The sequence below is a fragment of the Canis lupus genome, chromosome 7 (assembly GCF_003254725.2).
Source record: "Canis lupus dingo isolate Sandy chromosome 7, ASM325472v2, whole genome shotgun sequence".
Taxonomy (NCBI): domain Eukaryota; kingdom Metazoa; phylum Chordata; class Mammalia; order Carnivora; family Canidae; genus Canis; species Canis lupus.
Genome location: NC_064249.1, coordinates 34,424,550 through 34,447,862, shown reverse-complemented (window position 1 = coordinate 34,447,862; position 23,313 = coordinate 34,424,550). Strand labels below are relative to the sequence as shown.

Below are 23,313 nucleotides of genomic sequence, written 5' to 3'. Positions count from 1 at the left end.
AAAGATAAAAATAATCTTAAAAGTAGCAAGTTATATAAAAGGGAAATGCCATAAAGCTATTGACTGGTTTTTCAGCAGAGACTTTGCAGGCCAGAAGGGAATGGCATGATATAATCTAAGTGATGAAAGGAAGAAACCTACAACCAAGAATAATATATGCAGCAAGGTTGTCATTCACAATGAAGGAAAGAAAAAAGAGTTTCCCAGATAAATAAAAGTAAGGTTTGTTACAACTCAACTAGCCTTATAAGAAATGTTAAAGGGACTTTTTTTAAGAAGAAAAGAAAGGCCATAATGAGAACTAAGAAAATTACTAAAAAATTTCACTAGTAAAAACAAACACACAGTAATGGTAGTAGATCAATCACTTACAAAGCTAGTAGGAAGACAAAGAGATGAAAGTAGTAAAATCAATTATATCTAAAATAATTAGTTAATGGATATACAAAATAAAGATGTAAATTGTGAAGTCAAATACATAAAATGTGGAGAGTGGTAGTAAAAATATGGTGCTTTTGGAATGTGTTAAATTTAATTGAACCTCAACTTTAATAGGCTGATTCATAAGTAGGGTTTTATATATGAACGTCATATGAACCACAAACCGAAACCCTTTAATAGATAAAAAACCTGAAGAGAAAAGAGTCCAAGCCTAGCCCTCAGGAAAATATAAAATCACAAGGGAGAGAACAAGAAGAGAAGAAGAAAGGAACCAGGAAGACTACAAAACAACCAGAAAATGTTACATGCCAGTTGTATATGCCAACAAATGGCAATACATACCTATCAATAATTACTTTTTTACATAAATGGTCTAAAGTTCCAATCAAAAGATTAAGGGTGACCAACCCAATGGGGAAGAAACAAAACAAGACCCAATATGCCATCTCCAAGAGCCTCACTTTAGACCTTAAGATACCTATAGCCTGCAAGGGAAGGGCTGGAAGAGCATATACTATGCAAATAGAAGTGAAAGAAAAACAGCTGGGGTAACAATACTCTTATCAGACAAAATAGACTTTCAAGCAAAGTCTAACAAGAGACCTAGATTGGAGTTACATAATGATGAAGGGATCAGTCCAACAAGAGGATAATAATGGTTGTATATTTCTATGCACACAACATAGGATCACCTAAATATATAAAGCAAATTAACAGACTAAAAGGAGATATTAACATAATAAGAGGGGATTTTGGCACCCCATTTACATCAGTGGATAAATTATCTAGAAAAAAATCAATAAAGAAGGAAACAGTTCTTGAATGACACATTATGCCAGACAGACCTAACAGATATATGCAGAACATTCCATCCAAAAACAGCAGGATACACATTATTTTCAAGTACCCATGGAACATTCTCCAGGACAGATCACATATTATGCCACATAACAAGTCTTTAAAAATTTAAGAAAATTGAAATCCTATCAGCCAGCTTTCCTAACCACAAAAATATGAAGCTAGAAATCAATTATGAGAAAAACACTGGAAAAAACCCAGAAACTTGTGGAGTCTCAACTCAATATGCTACCAGACAACCAATGGGTCAGTGAAGAAAATGCAGAGAAAATAAAAATTGGTTGCAGACGAATGAAAATGAAAACACAGTAGTTCAAAATCTTTGCTACCCATGTCCAGTGATACAGGCCTAGCAACAAACAACAACAAAACAAAAATCTCAATCTAACCTTACTCTTTAGAAACTAGAAAAAGAAGAACAAAGCCCAATGTTAGTAGAGGGAAGGAAATAAGACTCCAGTGGAAATAAATAAAATGGAGACTTTAAAAAACAATAGAAAATATCAGTGAAACTAAGAGCTGGTTTGTTGAAAAGCAAAACAAAATTGGTAAACCTTTAGCCAGACTCTTAAAAAAAAAAAAAAAAAACAGGACTCAAAATTAGAAATGAAGCAAAAGTTATAGCTGACATCACGAAATACAAAGGGTTAAAAGTGACTAACTATGAAAAATTATATGCCAACAAATTATGCAACTTAAAAGAAATGGATAAATTCCTAGAAACATACAATCTTCAAAGACTGAAAGAAGAAATAGAAAATCTAACCAGACCAATTAGTAGTAATCAAATTGAATCAGTAATCAACTCCCAGTAAGTAAATGGTGCAAGACCACATGACTCCACAGGTAAATTCTACCAAACATTTAAAGAAGAGTTAATAGCTATGCTTATCAAACCATTCTAGAAATTGAAGGATTTCTTCTAAATACATGAGGCCAGCATTACTGTGATTCCAAAACTAGACAAATACACTATAAAAAGAAAATTATAGGCCAATATCTCTGATCAATGTAGATGCAAAATAGTCACCAAATGTTAGCAAACTAGACTCAAAGTACATTGAAAGGATCATTCCCCGCGATCAAATATGATTTATTCCATGCATGCAAGGATGGTTTCATATCCACAAATCAGTCACTAAATGTGATACAGCACATTAACAAGATGCAGGATAAAAATTGTATGATCATCTCCATAGATGTAGATAAAGCATTTGACAAAATGCTATATACATTCACTTGCAACAAAATGGGTAGAGAGGGATTGTACTTCAACATAAGTCAGACTCACAGCTAACATCGTACTTAATGGTGAAAATTTGCTGGCTTTTCTTTTAAGGTCAGGAGAAAGACCAGAAGGTCCATTCTCACCCCTTTTAATCAACAAAATACTGGAAATATTAGCCCCAGCAGTCAGACAAGAAAAAGAAATAAAAGGCATTCAACTAGGCAAGGAAGAAGTAAAACTGTCACTATTTGTATGTAGGTGAATGATACTATATATCAAAAACCCTAAAACTTGACCAAGAAAACTATTGGAATTAGTAAATGAATTCAGTAAGGTTGCAGGATACAAAAGTAACATACAGAAATCTTTTGCATTTCTATACGCTTACAGAACTATCAGAGAAATTAAGAAAACAGTCTCATTTGCAATTGATTCAAAACTGAATAAATGTAATCTAGGAAATGAAAACCTGCACTCTGAAAACTATAAGACACTGAGGAAAGAAATTGAAGGTGACACAAATAATTGGAAAGATAAACCACTTTCAAGGATTAAAATAATTAGTATTGTTAAAATGTCCATACCACCTAAAGCAATCTACAGAATCAATGCAAACTCTATCAAAATATCAATATTTTTATAGAACTAAAATTTGTATGGAACCACAAAAGAACCTGAATAGTAAAAGCAACCTTGAGAAAGAAGAACAAAGCTGGCGGTATCGCAATCCCAGATTTTAAGATACAGTACAAATCTATGGTAGTCAAAACAGTATGGTACTGGCACAAAAATAGATACACAGATCAATGGAACACAACAGCCCAGAAATAAACCCACACTTATTTTGTCATTTCATCTGTAACAAAGTATTCTAGAATATACAATAGGGAAAGACAGTTTCTTTAGTAAATTGTGTTAGGAAAACTGAACAGCTAAAGTATAAGAATGAAATTGGATTACTTTTTTCTTTTTTTACATCATATACGAATATTAAACTAACTGGAATGAATACCTATATATTATAAAGCCCCTAAAAGAATACATAAGTGGTAACCTTTTGGACAATGGTTTCAGTAGTATTTTTTGGATCTGTCTTCTAAGGCAAGGGCAACAAAAGCAAAAATAAACAATTGGAACTGCATCAAACTAAAATGCTTTTGCAAAGGAAATAATCAACAAAATGAAAAGGCAGCTTACTGAATGAGAGGACATATTTGTAAATGACATCTGATAAAGGGTTAATATCCAAGATCTACAAAGAACTCATACAAATCAATGCCGAAAAACCCAATAATCTGATTAAAAAATGGGAGAAGGCTTGAATAGACATTTTTCCAAAGAAGACATACAGATAGCCAACAGGCACATGAAATGATGCTCAACATTACTCATCACCAGAGAAATGCAAATGAAAACTACAATGAGATAATCACCTCAAAACCAAAACAAATGAACAAACAAACTGCAAACAGACTCATAAATACAGAGAACAAACTGGTTGCCAGAAGGGAAAGGTATGGGGTGATGGGTGAAATAGATGAAGAGGATTAGGAAATACAAATTTCTGGTTCTAAAATAAATAAGTCACAGGGATGTAATACAATACGGCATAGCAGATATGGTCAATAATATTGTAATAACTTTATATGGTGACAGATGGTAGTTACACTTACGTGATGAGCATTTAATAGTGCATATAATGACTATGTTGTACACCTGAAACTAATATAATACTGTATGTCAACTGTACTTCAATGAAAAAATAAAATATTTCAGAATAAATTCAATTTAAGATATGCAAAACATTTTCACAGAAAGTCATAAAAGATTGCACTGGGAAATTAAATAAATGGAGACAATACTATGTTTATGGAGTGAAAAATTTAATTTTTTAAGATAGCAATTTCCCCCAAATTGATCCGTAGATTTAATACAATTCCACTCAAAATTCTAACAGACTTTAAGAAACAGATGCTGATTTAAGCATTTATATGAAAATGAATAATTCTTGATCTATAACACAAATTTCAACGAGTGCTCCTGAGACTTATTTTACCTACAAACTATGGGAACAGTGCTCCTGAGACTATTTTACCTACAAACTATGGGGACAGTGAAAGGCTTTAGCTTTGAAAACCTTTTCTTGGAACTTCTGTTGGACCACAGTAAAGACCTTGACCATGTCAATGATGAACTTAACAATGACTAGACAAAGAAGGATTTTAAGGGGCAGCCAGCTTTTGGGGGCCAGTTTACTTTATAGGTAAGTTGTATATATGCAATAAAATTTAACTGTACTTTTAAAGGATTTTAACTGAATTTTTGTATAATCCTTTCCTTCTTTTTTTCTTTGACATACATTTAAATAAATGTTCCAACAATCATAAGGTCTGTAATGTTAAATGCTTTGGGGATTAATTTCACTTTTGAGTAAGGGTGGGAGGGTATGTTTACATGTATGTGTGTGTATTATCCTGGAATAGACTTTATTTGTATTGATGTCATATTTTACACAAGGGAAATATTTGAATCATTTACCATTCTTTATTAACGGGAAACTGTACTTGTTTTATAGGGAAGAGTGGACAGAAGCTATTCAGGCGGTAGCAGACAGACTTCAGAGACAAGAAGAGGAGAGAATGAATTGTAGTCCAACTTCACAAATTGATAATATAGGGGAGGAAGAGATGGATGCTTCCACAACCCATCATAAAAGAAAGGTAGAGAATAGTAATTTATTCCCTACTTAGTATAGCGCTTATTATGTGTATGGAAGAAATATGCACAGTGTTACATGAAGTATTGGCCAATGATCTTACGTTATGCAAATATAGAGATGTGGGTGTTATTTATCCTGGTAAATCTGAAATACCTGTCATTGTTTAAAACCAAATAATATAAAAGTCACCTCGCTTTCACTGCTTAGCGCTTACCACTGCTGGTAGGACTTCTGAGGTACTTGTTGACTAAAGTGCCTTCGTGCTGATTTATAATTTGCATTTTTCTCTTATTGTTTTTAATATCATTTTAGAACTTGGAAATAATGTTTTCCCTAATGATTTGACCCTTTTCCATTTGGTGTTTTGTTTGCTCTGAAAGCAGAAGTGGTACTCATGTGCTTCCCACCTGGCACCCCAGCTTCACTGATATCAGCAGAAAAGTGAATAGTCTTGGAAATAATAGCTTTTTATTTTAATGTCTGCTTCTGAGCTAGTGAGAGAAAAGACTTTCCTTCCCCAAGTGCTCCAGATTAGTAAATGTCAAGTTATATATTGATAGAATTATAAATTATGGTTTTTATTGATATAGAAAATTAAAAAGCTGGGTGCCTGGGTGGCTCAGTCACTTAAGCATCTGACTCTTGATTTTGGCTCAGGTCATGATCTCAAGGTCCTGGAATTGAGCCCCACACTGGGCTCTGCACTCAGTGGGGAGTCTGCTTTAGGTTCTCTCTCCTTCTCCCACTCCCACTGTACGCATGCACATGTGCTCTCTCTCTCTCTCTCAATTAAATAAATAAGTCGTTAAAAAAAATTAAAAACCTACTTCCTTGTATGAAAATGGTATTTTAAGATTAAAGATCTAAGTGTTCAAAGTAAATGAACGTGCCATTTATCATGTTAGAATATATTTGTTATAATGAATTGTAAATTTAATCTCCATGTAGGAAAACACTAATTTTTAATGTAATTGCCCATGTAATTTGATATTAGCATAATGATTAAGAACTCTTTGGAGTTAGACTGCTTGTTCAAATCCTCCTTTTTCCAAGTGCTAAACATGAACTTGATGAAGTTGTACTGTCACAACCTAGAGCTTATTAATTACTTTCTCCTTATCTAAAATTTCTATTCTAATTATAATAATATTTTGTGAGTGATTTTGATCCAGTGTCTGAGAACTCTTTGTGTCTTCATTAAAGACTTACCCTTTATTTGTTAGTTGAAATGAATCCCTCTTTTAAGTCAGTGTAACACCAGCTTGCTCTGTAGTCATTGCAAAAAACAAAGAAACAATCTAGCTTTACTCACCTACTCAGAGATAAGGAAGCTTCTTTTGGATATATATGTGCACATGTACACAATAAATATAAAATTTGATTATGCTCATAAATTTAAAATCAGGTCCCAATTAATCTTGCCTTTGAATTCTATGCTACCACATTCATAAACAAGCTATAGTAGCTAACCACTAAGTCTGTGGACCTCCTAAAACTCTGCTTACTAACTGACAGTAATAAGCTGCTATTGAGGTGGTTGTAAGTTAAAAGTGGGGAGTTTAAAGTGCCCTAACTAGAAGTACTCTTACTATGAATGAGAGAATTTGGAAATGAATATAGAAATTATTTACCAGAAAAACTTTGAATGAAGAAAGACAAACATTTTCAAAGATGTAAAAATGCAAAAATATGGAGGATTTTATTATTTTTCTGGTAAGACTGGTTATAAATCATAAAAGCACAATGTGATTTCCTTTTTCACAGTTACCAATGTGGATTATCTTAGAAATCATCACCTTCACTAACTATCACTTGTAAACATTTATTTTGTGCTCTGCTCTCAGGAGTACTTTTATATCTATTATCTCATTTAATCCTCACAAAAATCATATGAGGTTAGGTATCATTATTATCTCACTTTGCAGGTGATTCATCTGACATTCAGAGATTAAATAATCTTGTTCAAACTTGTAAGGACTTATAATTATATACTGGATACCTTCAGTGTGCAACTTATTTCTTATAATTGATATATCATAAGCCTTTATAATCACTATAATTATTATACTCATTATATGACCAAGTTGTATTAGAGAACAGAATTATACAGATACCCTCACTTGTGATTGTACTTGGTTTCTCAAATATTTATGTCAAGCTATTGTACTTAGTGTTTTTGTTAATTTCATTTTTTATTGGTGTACTGTTGGGAAAATCAGTAAAATTTGAATATCACAGAATAGTGATAGGAAGTGAGGTTTTTAAAGTAGATTCTCTAAGAAATCTTTCACTGAAACTGGATCTCAAAAGCCAAAAATTGAGGGATTCATTGTTTTATTTGATCTATATCTGATTTCTATTGTCCTTTTTTATTTCGGTCCATTTCAAAAAAATTTTTTTTTAAGATTTAATTAATTTAGAGAGAGTATGTAGACAGAGGAAGGGACAGAGGGAGAGGGAGAATCTCAAGCAGACAACAGTGCTGAGCATAGAGCCGTGTGGGACTCGATCTCATAATCTTGAGATGAGATCATGACATGAGCCAAAATCCAGAATCAGACACTCAACCAACCAAGCCACCCTGGGCGCCTGTTATTTCATTTCATTTTAAGTGAGATGGTATAAAACTGTTTTAAATGACAAGGAGTGTAAAAAGAACCTCTGTAGCACTCTTTCGTGTGGCCCTAACAACTTGGTTAAAAAGGGTAAGATAGTCATATCACTTTCCTGGGTCTCTAGTACTATATCCTTTGTGTATATCAGGTATCCTAAAAAGAATTGCAGAAGTTTTTATTATTTTTAATATCAGACTGCATACCCTGAAATAAGAATGCCTTTCTTATAATTTACAGCGCACATTTTCTTCTTTGTTCACTTTTTTGAAAAATGAGCAATAGGATGAAATAATAGCTCCTAATTGTGTTAGCTTTGCTAAGAATTGTCTTAGCTGTTTTCTCTTGCCTCAAGCAGATAAATGGTTACTTCTCTTAGTGGTAGAGTATTACCCAGTATCTGATGCGCAGGGTGAAAAATCTTTTAGGGAAAGATACTGGGTGGTGGAAAAGAGGCAGAGGCCTCCTAACCAGATTTATGTGCTGTTCTGTGTTTTAACTAAAAGATGATCTTTCAAAGGAATTTGATTAGAGGACTCGGAAGTGCCTACTCTTGGTCTGCCAAGCAACCATTCTCTATACTGTCAGGTCTGTGAAGGAGCACAGCATAGAAGGATCAACAGCCAATAGGAGTCAAAGTTCTGCCTAATTTTAAAGTGACCAGTGTAGACCTCTCTGAGAGTAGTAGCTGCTTATCATCTCCTGACTTGGTGTAAAGTGTAAGCTGTATGTACTACTTTCCCATTATGTCTGGCTCCAGTTCTTGGAGTGTTGTTATTTAATGCCTGGCTACACTAACTCAAAGCAATGGCTGGCATGTGGAGAAAGAGTGAAGAAGTTTCCATGGAATCTGCAGAAATCATGTGCTCTCTCACTGCCTGTCCAAAGAAGGAGCAGCTGCCTAATCAGTGGTGGAGAGGTTGGCTGGACAAAGGTGAATTTCTTGAAAGCCCCGTTTTTACTTAGTACCACATGGGGCTTTGTTTGGTTTAGTTCTTAACCTTGACCAAAGGTGCTAAAACCCTCCCTGTATTCTTTTCCGAGAGGTTTCTCATATTCGTCTTCAGTTATATGTTCATATTCTTAACCTAAATTTTGTACCACATAATTAGTCTTTTTCTTATATTCTAGTGTGTATTTGAATTGAGTACATTTATTAAGTATTTGTTATATATGCCCATGCATGTCTTAACCTAAAACAGCTACATTGATGTGCTGGAGATTATGCGAAGGAAAATGTAAAATATTTACTTAATAAATTTTGGGAGTTGGGTTTTAGAAGATTAATTTTTCTGCAGGGGATCCATGCTCTCATCTTTTATTAAATTCTTACTGTATTTTTTCCTTTAACATCATCTAAAAGAGGGAAACATTTTGTAATAGGTTGCATTTCATTTGTAAAGACTAGATAATTATTGTGTATATCATGCTAATGTGAGCATTTGGTATCAAAAATACTTTTAAAATTTTCTGAAGTTTTGTCAAAATAAATACAAAATCTGTTTCTGATTTTTTTCACATACGATGTTTTTACTAATATTAATTTCCATGCAAATTCTCTTTTTTTAAAGTTTGACAGTCAAACTGATAAAGCTGTGAAATATAAAGATAAGGCTATTATATTTTTTAAAACCTCCTTTTCTCTCAGAAGTGCAATCCTTAAGCAGTATAATAATATTTTATTACATATTGCTTTTCATCTGAAAATGTCATAAGACAATTTATAAATTCCTTTTTGATTTTTATCACTAAGAATTCAGTTTCCGTTTCTATGATATTTAATAATGGGACATAGCAAAGATCATTTTTCAGTGTTAAATAAACATTGAAGAGAGTACGGCTCAAATGAAGCTTTGAGCAAAAAATATCATGGCCTAGTTAGGAGAATGATGTCTCTCAGTTTGTTATTGACATAGAATAAACTACCCAAGTTCAATGTCTTAAAACAGTAACACTGTATTTCTTCTCAGATTTTGTGGTTTGTGTGAGTACTTCTACTGGTCTCATGTGGATCTCTCAAGCATTTGCATTCAGTTAGCACACAGGCTGGTCTGGAAGATCCCAGAAAGCCTTTCTCACGTTTCTGGATTCTTGGTTTCTCCTCCATGTGATCTCTTGGTATGTGGTATCTCATCATCTAGGCCCTTTCTACATAGTATCTTTCTTTACGGCATGAAAGCCTGCTTTGAATTATGACTTTTCCAAAAGGGTGAAAGCATAAGCCGCCAGATTTAAAGGCTTCTTCTGGAACTGGCATACTATCACTTTGATCCTATTCTGTGTTTAAAGCAGGACACAAGGCTAGCTCAGGGAGAGAGAAAGTTGAGTCTGCCTCTTCAAGGGAAGGATGGCATGTGCATCCAGGAAGTCAGGGCACTAGTGGCAACCAGTGTTGGAGACTACCTAGCACAGATAGCTTTGTAGTTATATGGTTTTCCTTGAGTTTTAAACATCTATTAATAGAAACAAAATTTCTTAGCACTATGTACTATTCAAATGACACTAACCTTGTTGAGTATATTCTGTATATTTAGTGCCACATGTTTGATTTTTAGTTGAATTAATAAATGTATTTTCCTTTCTTCCCTGATACATTTTGCTGCTTCTTTTGTGAACTGGAGATATTATTGACTGGTTAAGACATTACAACTTGACATTTGGAAAAATTTTCAAATTTACAGGGCAGCAGATAATGTTGAAAGTGAATGTAAGCATTTGTTTCTAAAATTTTTAGAATTTTTACAAATAATGAGCATGAGGAATATTTAGTCTGTAGTTTTCTTGAAATGTTTTTGTCTGGTTTTGATAATCAGGGTAATAATAATGGCCTCATAGAATGAATAGGGAAGTATTCTCTTTTTTTCATCTTTCTGTAGGAGTTTATATAGAATTGGTATCATTTCTATATAAGATTCTATAAGAATTCAGCAGTGAAACCATTTGGCTCTCAGGTTTCCTTTTTGAGAAGTTTTTGGCTGCAAATTCAATTTTCTTAGTAGACATAGGGCTATTTAAGTTATTTGTTTCTGTTTGAGTGAGCTCTGATAGTGTGAGGCTTTCAGGGAATTTGTTCATTTCATGTATATTGTTGTATATTGTTGATTTCATGGGCATAAAGCTGTTTGTAATACTCCCATAGGATCCTTTTAGTGTCTATAGAGTCTGGAGTAATGTCAGCTCTTTTATTCCTGATGTTGGTCATTTATGTCTTCTGCCTTTATTTTCCTGAGCAATCTGGTTAGAGGTTTATCAATTTCATTGATCTTCTCAAAGAACCAGCTTTTGGTTTCATTGATATTCTCTACTTTTAAAAAAATTTTAATTGATTTCTGCTTTTATCTTTATTATTTTCTTTATTCGCTTTCTCTTGAGTCAAATTTGCTCTTGTTCAGCTTCTTAATGTGGAAGCTGAGATCACTGACTTGAGACATTCTTGATATTTACTTCAGATGAATGGTAGAAAGGAAAAAAATACAGTTATAAAATGGCAGAAAAGTCTTCAATAACTTCTCATTATCTATAGGATAAAACCCAGATTCTTAACTTGTTATTCATAGAGGCCTGAACTGAATTTAAATTTACGATGATAGGGCAGCCCTGGTGGCGCAGCAGTTTAGCGCCGCCTGCAGCCAGGATGTGATCCTGGAGACCTGGGATCGAGTCCCACATCGGGCTTTCTGCATGGAGCCTGCTTCTCCCTCTGCCTGTGTCTCTGCCTCTCTCTCGCTCTCTCTGAATGAATAAATAAATAAATCTTTAAAAAAAATAAAAATAAATAAATTTAGGAAGATAAACTGAGCATACCCGGTTGTCTCTCCTTCTATTTAAAAGCCCATTAAAATGATAGTAAAGGCATTAAAAAAGACACGCAAATGAAAAGCTGGGTAGAGGAAAGGCATTAGTGGACAACCATATCAAAATTATGGAAATTTGTGGAAGAACACTAATAGAGCAAGAAAAGCATGCATAAAGGGGGCTGTAGAGAGCAAATAGCAGATCTGCTTGGCAAAATCCTGGGAATCAGCTAACTTAGGAGTGAGAAATGAACCTGAAAACAGATTAATTAAAGGCATTCTTAGACGTCCCTAACTTTTCTATTCTGAATTGCACCAATTGCTTTCTCAGATATAGTACTGCTGCTTTTGAGATTTCTTCTTACTGAGCTCCAGGGTTATTTTCAACATTTCTTACACACCTATCTTTCACTTCTGAGGATTTCATCCTAATTTTGCTAGAGTACATTCTCAAATAGCTTCCCTGAAAGGTACTGCTCCCTTAGATGTATTTGGAAAAGTTTGTGGGGGCATTTTTGATGACCATGTTGTTTGGGGATGTTGCACTACTAAACCCCAAAAAACCTGAGTCCTTGGAAGACAGTATCTAAGTTCCTCAAAAAATTAAAAGTAGAATTACCATATGATCCAATAATTCCACTATTGGATACTTACCTAAAGTAAGTAAAAACACTGATTTGAAATATACATGCACACCCCTATGTTTATTGCAGCATTATTTGCAATAGCCAAGAGGTGGAAACAACCCAAGTGTTCACTGATAGATGAATGGGTAAAGAAGACATGGTATGTATACACAATGGAATATTACTCAGCCATAAAAGAGAATGAACCCTGCCATTTGCAACAACATGGATGGAGCTAGAGAGTATAACGCTAAACAAAATATCAGTCAGAGAAAGGCAAATACCATATGATTCCACTCATATGTGGAATTTAAGAAACAAAACAAATGAACAAAGAAAAAGAGACCAAAGAAACCAGACTCTTAAATATAAGAGAACACATTGGTGGTTGCCAGAGAGAAGGCAGGTGGGAGGGATGGGTGAAATAAAGGGGATTAAGAATACAGTTAACTTGATGAACACTGAGAAATGTGTAGGACTGGTGAATCATTATATTGTACACCTGAAACTAGTATAACACTATATGTTAATTATACTTCAATCAATCCAAAAAAGGCTTGAGTCCTCGAAAGTAAATGAAAATGATTCTATTTTCCATTTGCCCCTGCACTTGACTGATAGCTTGAGTGGCTGAGGGATTTGAGGTTCAAAATTATTGTCTCCAGTATCTGAGAATTGCTTAAATTATTTCTAGTATCCATGCTTGCTGGTGAGGCAGCCATTGCCGATCTGATTCTTACTCATTTAAGTGTGTTTAGAAATTGGTTAAATTTGCTTTTGAGATGTTGCAAACATATACCTATATGTTTATAAATAAATTGCATCAAATATTTCATACTATATTTTTAATTTGTATTTTTCAGACAATGAATGATTTTGACTATTTGAAACTACTAGGTAAAGGCACTTTTGGGAAAGTTATTTTGGTTCGAGAGAAGGCAAGTGGGAAATACTATGCTATGAAGATTCTGAAGAAAGAAGTGATTATTGCAAAGGTAATTGATTACTAGAGTTAATTACTAAATTTTGCTTTATGGTATGCACTCATGGCATACACATGACTGAGGCGTAGAAATTCCATTAAAAAACCAAAATGTTGATTGTAGGCTGTTGTTGCAGTAGTATCTGTATATCAGGATTTATTTATAACATTATATATTTCAAAAATTTATAATATTATCTGAACATTGTATACTGAAGCTATTTTATTCTCTTGAGGAGATAAAAATATTTATTCTATGTTTTTGTGTTTGGGGGAATGTTTTGACTGTTTTGACCTATATCACTAATCCACTAGTGTTGCTTTTTGATATTTTTCCTCAATATTCTGAATTTTTTATTATTAAATTAAAAAAGTAATTCAAATAGCATAAGTGATTTGCACCCATAAGTTTACACAGCTCATATTGCATCCATAAGTTACACAGCTCATATAAGAATGAATGGGAAAGCATCCTTAATAGATTTGAAAATATGAGAATCCTAAAATTAAAAGAAATAATAGTCTCTGAATTTTTTTCAGGAACCTTTAACTCCCACTTTCATAACTTTATTCAGCTTAGACATACACAAATAACTAACATGTTAATGATGCCAATTCTCACCCAGAGTTCTGAACTGAATCCTAATACCCTCAATAAACAAATTCAATATACTTTACAAATTGGTCCATGCCTTATGTTTTGTTTGATTGAACAAATGATACATAATATTATTGGTGTACTTAATGGACTACTTTAACTTTCAAACCACAGTTGACCCTTGGACAACTTGGGGGCTAAGGGTGACTCCCTGCTCAGTTGAAAGTCCAGTGTCACTTTGGACTCCCCCCAGATTTAACTAATAGTCTACTATTGACGGACAACCTTAGCAATATCATGAACAGTCACGTCTTATATAGTGTATTTGTACAATGAAGTAAGTTAGAGAAAAGAAACTATAATTTAGACAATCATAAGGGACATAAAATATATTTACATGACTGTATTGTATTTAAGTGGACCCCTGCAGTTCAAACACATGTTGTTTGAGGGTCAACTGTATAGTTTCCTCATCTGGAGCATATTGCTCTACACACTATGAAGCTGTGCTCCTCCTGTCTCTAACATTTGTTTTCATTTCAACTCTTACACAAGTCTGTGTCTGGTATTGGAAATAACACTGACCTTGGAGTCTTATAGGCCTGGATTCACACCCTAGCTTTGCATCTTAAGATTTCATAACCTTTAACAACCCATTTTTTGGGGCAGTACGGCTCTCTTAGAGACATTTGCAGTGTTTTGGGGGAGCATATTTGCTTATCACAAGCATATTTGCTTATCACAGTGAATCAGGAAAAAAGAAACTGCTGACCATCATAAGGCTAATAAGGCCGTGCATGCTGAATGTCCTGCAATGTGTTGAGCAGCCCAGCACAGCCTTGCATTTTTTATTTGCAAAATTTCACTTGTTAAAAGAAAAAAAGTCATTTGAAGTAAGGAGCACTAAGTGTTGTATGCAACTGATGAATCACTGAATTCTCCCTTTGAAACTATTAATACAGTGTATGTTAACTAAATCTAAATTGAAGAAATTTTTTAAAAAGGTATTTCTGGACAGGAATATTAAGGATTAGGATAGGCAAAATGTTTGGCATCATACCTGACACTGTTCATTAAACTTATATTTTCTGGGAGCTAGTATAGTGCTACTTACTAAATGAACCCAAACAAATTACTCTTTATGCCTTCATTTCCTCAGTTGTAAGATGAGGATAATATAATGCGTATCTCATAGATTTGTCATCAGGATTAAATGAATGAAGAAGTATAATTGCATTTGCTGAAAATAAAATTGAACTAAGATTAAAATAGTATTAAACGAAAATAAATACATTATCACTCTAAGTATTTGCTATGATTATTATTACTCTTACCACCTACCCTGTGTGAAGCATCAGTAAATCATTTCTATTTTGTTTTTTCTTTTATGCATTAGCCTCACTTGAAGCCTATTTTCCCTAACTATTAATTATACTTTCCTGAATAACTCTATAGAACTGGGTATATTTTACAAGTGATAGCATATCCAGTGTGGTGTACTATCCTTGATATATTTTCACCATAAATCCATTTATCCATTTCTTGAAACAAAATATGTCTGCTTATAGTAAAATGATTAACAGTATAATGTTTCAGAGTCTGTCTGATAAGACCTGGGGTTTGAATCATGATGTGCCCATTGCAGAGCCTCATATCAAGGAATAAATGATGTCCATGGGCCTTATTACTGTTGATGTTAACACTAACCACTTGATTAAAGCATTGTTCCCCAGGTTTCTCTACTGTAGGCATTTTTCCCATTGTAATTATTAACTATCTTAGGAGGGATATCTGACACTATACAGGTATTTTTTTTCTTCTTAAATTTTTGCCCACTCATTTTAACTTCCATCAGTGGATCTTGTCTACAACAGTTATCACTGTGGGTACTAATGGTATTTTCTATTTCCTTCATTCTTTATGCATTTATTCTATTGAGTCTAACTGAATAAAGGTTTGATAATTTTATCTTTTCAAAAAGTGAACTTTTACTTTCATTTATTTTTCTCTATTTTTCTATTCTCTGTTTTATCTCTGCTCTAATCATTATCATTTCCTTCCTTCTGCTAGTTTTAGCTTTAGTTTATTCTTTTCTCACTCCCTGAAGTTGTAAAGTTAGGTTGTGGATTGGAGATCTATCGTCGTCTTCTTCGTTGTCATTGTCATTGTCATCGTCTTTGAGAGAGAGAGTGCATACATATGGAATTTGGGGCTGAGGGGCAGAGGGAGACAGAGAATCTTAAGCAGGCTCCAACTTCAGCAAGAGCCTGACACAGGGCTTGATCCCAGGACCCTGAGATCATGACCTGAGCTGAAATCAGGAGTTAATCACTTAACCAACTGAGCTACCCAGGTACCTCAAGATCTGTTTTCTTTTTAAGCATAAGCGTCTAAGGCTATAATTTTCCACTTAGCATTGCTTTTGATATTTCCCATAAATTTTGGTATGTAGGTTTTTCTTTTCATTCACCTCTCAGTGTTTTCTAATTTCCCTTATGATTTCTCCTTTGATCCATTGATAAAGACTCTTTTAATTTCTACAAACTATAAATTTTCCAGTTTACTTTCTGTTTCTGATTTCAGACTTTATCTCATTGCTGTTAGAGAAGGTACTTGGTATGATATCTGTCTTTTTAAATCTGTTGAGACTTAATTTGTGGTCTAACATATGGTGTATGCTGGAGAATTTTCCACCTGCACTTGAAAAGAATGTGTAATCTGTTGTTGGGTGAAACATTCTCTGTGTGTCTGTTAGATCTAGTTGGTTTATAGTGTTAAGTTTTCCATTTTCTTACTTCTCTCTAGTTGTTCTGTCTCATTATTGCAAGTAAGATACTGAAGTCTCCAACTATTATTGTAAAACTATTTCTCATTTTAATTGTCTTATTTTTGCTTCATGCATCTTGATGGTTTGCTATTAGGTACAAAAATGTTTATAACTATTATTTGTTGCTGGATTTGAGCTTTTGGTAAATATATAATGTCAATTCTTGTCTTTTGTAACTTAAAAAAAATTTTTTTTTTTGGTCTGATAATGAAATAGCCACCCCTGCTCTCTTTTGGTTACCTTTGTATGTAATATTTCATCCTTTCAGTTTCAGCATATATGTGTCTTTGCCTCTAAAATAAGTCTTTTGTAGACAGTGCATATTTTGATCATCTCTTATCTTCTGATTGGAGGGTTTAATCCATTCACATTAAAATAAATACTTATAAGGAGGGAGTTCTGTCACTTTGCTATTTTTTTTCAATATGCTTTATACTTTCTTTGTCCTCATTGTCTGCAACTGTCTTATGTTTAGTTGATCTTTTTATAGTGAAACATTTTAATTCCCTTCTCATTTCCTTCTCTATGTATTCTGTAGCTATTTTCTGTATGGTTACCATGGGGATTACATTTAACAACCTAAAATTATAACATTCTAATTTGAATTTATACCACCTTAACTTCAGTAACATACAAAAACTGCTTCTCTGCTGCTATGCTACTCTACTCAACCCTTTTAAGTTATTTATGTTAAAAATGACATCTTTATTCTTTTTGGTGCAATTATAAATGGGATTGTTTACTTAATTTCTTTTTCTACTACTTTGTTATTACTGTTTAGAAATCCAAGAGATTTCTGTATATTAATTTAGTATCCTGCAACTTCACTGAATTCATTTATTAGTTCTGGTGGTTTTTTGGTGTTTCTGGGTTTTCTATATATAGTACCATGTCACTGCAAATAGTGACAGTTTTAATTCTTTCTTACCAATTTAGATACCTTTTATTTCTTTTTCTTGTTTTATTACTGTGGCCCAGACTTCCAGTACTCAGCTGATTAAAAGTGGTGAGGGTAAGACATCCTTGTCTTGTTCTTGATCTTAGAAGAAAGGCTGTCAGTTTTTACCATTATGATGTTAGCTATGGGTTTTTCATATATGGCCTTTATTATGTTGAGGTATGTTTCCTCTAGCCCTACTTTGTTGAGAATCCTACAGTGAATGAATGTTGTAGTTTGTCAAATGCTTTTTCTGAATCTATTGATATGATCATATGGTTTCTATCCTCTTACTAGTGTGATATATTACATTGACTGATTTGTGAATATTGAACCACCTTTACCTCTCTGGACTAAATCTTACTTGACTGTGGTGAATGATTTTTTAAAAATGTATTGTTGAATTTGGTTTGCTGATACTTTGTTGAGGATTTTTGTATCCATGTTCATCAAAGATATTGGTCTGTAATTTTTATTTATTTACTTTTTGTAGTATCTTTATCTGGTCTTAGTGTCAGGGTAGTGCTAGCCTTATAGAATGAATTGGGAAGTTTTCCTTCTTCTTCTGTATTTTGGAGTAGTTGAGAGTAATAGGTATTGATTATTTAAGTGTTTGCCAGAAGTCATCTGTGAAGCCGTCTGGTCCTGGACTTTTGTTTGTTAAGTGTCTTGGTTACTGACTCAGTTTCATTTCTAGTAGTTCATCAGTTCAGATTCTCTATTTTTTCCTGATTCAGTTGGAAGATTATGTTTCTAGGAATTTATCCATTTCTTCTTGGTTGTCCAGTTTGTTGGCATATAATTTTTAATAAAATTCTTTTATAATCCTTTGTATTTCTATGGTGTTGGTTGTTATTTCTCCTTCATTTCTGATTTTATTTATTTGAGTCCTGTCTTTTTTTTTTTCCTTCTTGATGAATCTAGCTAAAAGTTTATCATTTTTGTTGATGTTTTCAGGGAACCAACTCCTAACTTAATTGATTTTTTATATATATTTTTTAGTCTCTATTTCATTTATTTCTGCTCTAATAATGATTATTTCATTCCTTCTACTAGCTTTAGGTTTTTCTTTTTCTAGCCCTTTTAGGTATAAAATCAGATTATTAGTTTGAGATTTTTTTGTCTCTTTAGGTAGGTCTGTATTACTATAAACTTCCCTCTTATAATTGCTTTTGTTGTGTCGCCAAATTTTGTACCATGTGTTTTCATTTATCTCCATGTATTTTTAAATTTTCTCTTTGATTTTTTGGTTTGTCCATTCATTGTTTAGTAGCATGTTGCTTAGCCTCTACTTGTTGTTCCCAGATTTCTTCTTGTAGTTGATTTGTAGTTTTATGTCTCCGTGGTCAGAAAAATTGCATGATATAATTTCAGTCTTAAGTTTATTGAGACTTGTTTTATGGCCTAAGATGTGATCCATCCTGGAGAATGTTCCATAAGCACATGAATATAATATGTATTCTTCTGCTTTTGGCTGAAATGTTCTATATATGACTGTTAGGTCCATCTGGTCTAATATGTCATTGAAAGCCACTGTTTGCTGGCTGTTTTTCCATCTGCATTATCTCACCATTGATGTAAGTGGGGTGTTAAAGTCCCTTCCTGTTGTATTACTCTCAATTTATGTCTGTTAGTAAATTGCTTTATATAAATTTATAGTTATAATTTATGTAATTTACAATTGTGATATCATCTTGTTGGACCGATCCCTCTATCATTATGCAATGCCCTTTTTTGTCTCTTGCTACAGTCTTTTTTTTTTTTAAAGATTTTATTTATTTATTCATGAAAAAGAGAGGCAGAGACATAAGCAGAAGGAGAAGCAGGCTCTCCAAAGGGAGCCTGATGCAGTACTTGATCCCCGGACCCTGGGATCATGCCCTGAGTAGACACTCAACCACTGAGCCACCTAGGTGTCTCTACAGTCTCTGTTTTGTGTATTAGGGAGGTCAGCCACATCTCCTGGTTCTAAAAACAGTGGCCTCATGTAAAAGAGGTCCTGTGGTACCCTGTAATGCCATACCCCTCCCAGGTCACTAAATAAAGGTGCTCCAGGGGTGTCTGCTATGTGGGCTGTGTGTGCCCTACTGTTGTGGCTGAGCCATGTTTGCCTTCATTCCAGTCGGCTGCCGTGACCTGCTTGGCCTACTGCGGGAGCACGGGGCAGGATTTGGTCCCTGTGCTGTTGGGGTGCCTGCCAGAGGCTAGTGGGATCTCAGCGTTGGGTGGGATCAGCAATTAGGCTGAGTGTCAGCACTTAGTCTCTCTTTCTGCCACAGTGGTAAGCACACCACGTGGCAGGACTTTTCTTTCTGCACACTCAGCCAAAAGGTTCTGCTGCTCAAACTAGGCATACAAGTGTGTGGGTTATCTCCCTACCTCTCTCCATGACAGAAGTCACTTTGGAATGGCACCGATCCCTCATGGGGCTGCTTGTGGGATGTGGCATGGCAGGAGTCACTTTGGAGGGTTGAATGGGACTGGTCTTCAGGGGAACACCAGGGCAGAACACCATTGTTAGCAAGGTAGGAGGAGGGTGCTGGTGCTGGCTCCCACAAGTGTCTAGCTCTCCAGACTGGGGGAGGGGAAGAGAAATGGTGCCCATAGCACTTTTCTTCTTGGAGATGTGTCCTGAAGATGCCCACCTCTCCAGCACATGTTCTGAGATGAGTAAATAAATCTTCATGTATACCCCAGGTGCTTTTTTTAACTACTGCTTCTGTGCTGTGTCTCAGTGAGTTACTTGCTGGCCCTTTAAGGATGGTAAGTCCACTGATTTTTAACGTACCTGGAGTTAAGCTCCATTGACTTGAAAAGCTCCTAAAGTTAAGCCCATTGGTTTTCAGAGCCAGCTGTTAGCAGGATTTTGTCTTCCTGATGCAGGGACCCAACATCTGATGGCTCTCATGTCTCCGTGGTTGTGGTGTCTCTCCTGTTTGTGGTGAGTCTTGCCAGGAGTTTGGTTCTCAACTCTGCCTCTGCCCCTCCTACCTTTTTCCAATGGCTTTCTCTTTACAGTGAACTATGGAATATCTGTTCTACCTGTCTGCAGATTGTCTTTGGTTAGTTGCACAGATGTAACTGTTGTCTAGGTATGTCCATGGACCAGGTGAACTCAGGATCCTCCTGCTCTGCCATCTTCCCAACCACCCCTTGAAATGTACTTCTAAATACAACTCAAAAGTCAAAAGTACCCCTTGATCCATGGACTACAGAATGGATGTTGTATTAGTGGGCATGAAAACAACACTAATCCTGTTGTCCATTTCCATTAGAGTTCTTGGGCAGTCAGGGGTGTTGTCAGTAAGCAGTAATATTTTGAAAGGAGTTTTTTTTCTGAGCTACTCAGTGGTTGGCTTAAAATATTCACTAAACCGTGTTGTAAATAGATGTACTGTCTCATCTGGGCTTTGTTGTTCTGGTCAAAGAGCACAGGCAGGGTAGATTTAGCATAATTCTCAAGGGTCCTAGGATTTTTGGAATGGCCCATGAGCATTGGCTTCAACTAAAAGTCGCCAGTTGCATTATCACCTTTAAAAAAAAAAAAAGAGTCCGCCTGTCCTTTGAAGCTTTGAAGCCAGCCATTGGCTTCTCCTCTCTAGCTATGAAAGTTCTAGATGGTATCTTCTTCCAGTATAAGGCTATTTTGTCTGTATTGAAATCTGATGTTTAGTTTGGCCTCCTTTATGAATTCTCTTAGCTGGATCTTCTGGATAACTTGCTGCAGCTTCTGCAACAGTAGTTGGTTTTTCATCTTGTACTTTTGTATTATGGAGATGACTTCTTTAAACCTTGTGAGCCAACCTCTGCCAGCTTCAGACTTTTCTTCTGTGGCTCCCTCACCTCTCTGAGCCTTCACAGAATTGATGAAAGTCAGAGCCTTCCTCTGGGTTAGACTTTGGCCTAAGGGAATGTCATGGCTATTTGATCCTCTATCCAGACCACTGAAACATTCTCCATATGAGCAGTAATGCTGTTTTGCTCCCTTATCATTCATGTGTTCACTGGAGTATAACACTTGCAATTTCCTTCAAGAACTTTCCCTTTGCTTTCACAGCTTGGCCTAGCTTCCAGCCTCTCAGCTTTGACCTACCTTCCTCACTCAGCTTCATCACATCTAGCTTTTGATTTAAAGTGAGAGATTATACATCTTCTCTTGAACACTTAGAGGCCATTACAAGATTATTAATTGTTTAAATATTAATTTCAATATTGTGTGTCTCAAGGAATAGGGAGCCTCAGAGGGAGGGAGACTCGGGAATAGACAATCAGAAGAAGATTCTGAACACACACACACAACATTCGTTGATTAAATTTGCTTTCTTATATAGGCAGGGTTCGTGGCACTACAAAATAATTACAATAATAATATCAAAGATCACTGATCAGATATCTCCATAAAAGAAATCTAATAGTAGTGGGATGCCTAGATGGCTCAGGGGTTGAGTGTCTGCCTTTGGCTCAGGTCATGATCCCGTGGTCCTGAAATCGAGTTCCAATCGGGATCCCCAGGGAGCGTGCTTCTCCCTCTGCCTATGTCTTTGCCTCTCTCTGTGTGTCTCATGAATAAATAAATAAAATCTTTAAAAAAAAATCCAATAGTAATGAAAAAGTTTGAAATACTGTAAGAAATGCCAAAATATGGCACAGAGACACAAAGTGAGCAGCAAATGCTATTGAAAAAATGGCACTAATAGACTCTTGATGCAGCATTGCCACCTTCAATTTGTAAAAAATGCATTATCTGCAAAGTGTAGTAAAGTGAAGCAAAAAAAAAAAAAAAAAAAAGTGAGGTATGCCTGTACAGCATTTTAAACTCACTTTGATTAGATGAGCTGAGTCAATCTAATCCTGCTCATATCCTCAGCCATACACAGTGATTGGGTATAATGTTTATGTCATCAGGATAAAAATAGAACTGACCTTCTTACAATGTTACTGAGTTGTCTGACTTAGGTAGGCTAGGTTCCCAGTTCTGGCAGCTGGCACCCTCTTTTCTTGGACATTTCTGGGGTCAGAATGGAGTGGTCAAATTGCTTTTCTGTTTTCTACCTCATCAGAGTCTTAAAGTGTGCCAGCTCGTTTCCTAATTCACATAGTAGAATCTATTTTCAGCTTTCCCATTCAACAAGAGAACCCATGTTCTATTACTCTACCTCGTTAGTCATTCAAGAATATGAACAGAGGACTGAGGATCACCAAACAGATGAGAAAAATCTAAAGACAGAATAAAATAGAATGAAGAAGAACAAAGGAATAGTTGATCCTCATGAAAACAGACAAAACAGGGAACTGAAGATACATTCACAATCTCTAATTAGTATTTGCAGAGAAGTAGGAAAAAATGTTGTATTACAAAACAAAAATAGGCTGAAAAATAGAGCACAAGAAAGTAATTATAAATTTAATGCGTGATTACTAAAATAAAACATTTAATACAAGGATTGTAAACAAATTTTGGGGTAATATCTAAGAATGAAGAGCCAAAAATACAGCAATAGAAAATACTGAAAGAATAGTTAGGACATGAAGGCTTAATAAAGGGCACTCAGCATGTGTAAGAATTTAAGGGAGAAGGAAAGAGTTTAGAAGTAATCAAAGAAAATAAAATTGATTGTAGCTGAAGGAGTCTTCAGATTGAAAGTATCTACTGAGCGCTGAGCCCAAAGAAAAGAAAACTGGGCCCCTGAC

The 23,313-nt window shown here is 34.9% G+C and overlaps 1 protein-coding gene across 10 annotated transcripts in view; it reads left to right on the top strand.

Moving 5' to 3' along the window:
* The window catches only part of AKT3 (AKT serine/threonine kinase 3), a 309,052-nt gene that overhangs the window by 172,015 nt on the left and 113,724 nt on the right, over positions 1-23,313 (top strand). For all 10 annotated transcript variants that reach the window (XM_025430554.3, XM_025430551.3, XM_049112398.1 and 7 more), the window contains 2 exons: positions 5,103-5,247; positions 13,142-13,273. In XM_025430554.3, coding sequence (XP_025286339.1) covers positions 5,103-5,247; positions 13,142-13,273 — 277 coding nt within the window. The remainder of the gene's footprint in view (positions 1-5,102; positions 5,248-13,141; positions 13,274-23,313) is intronic.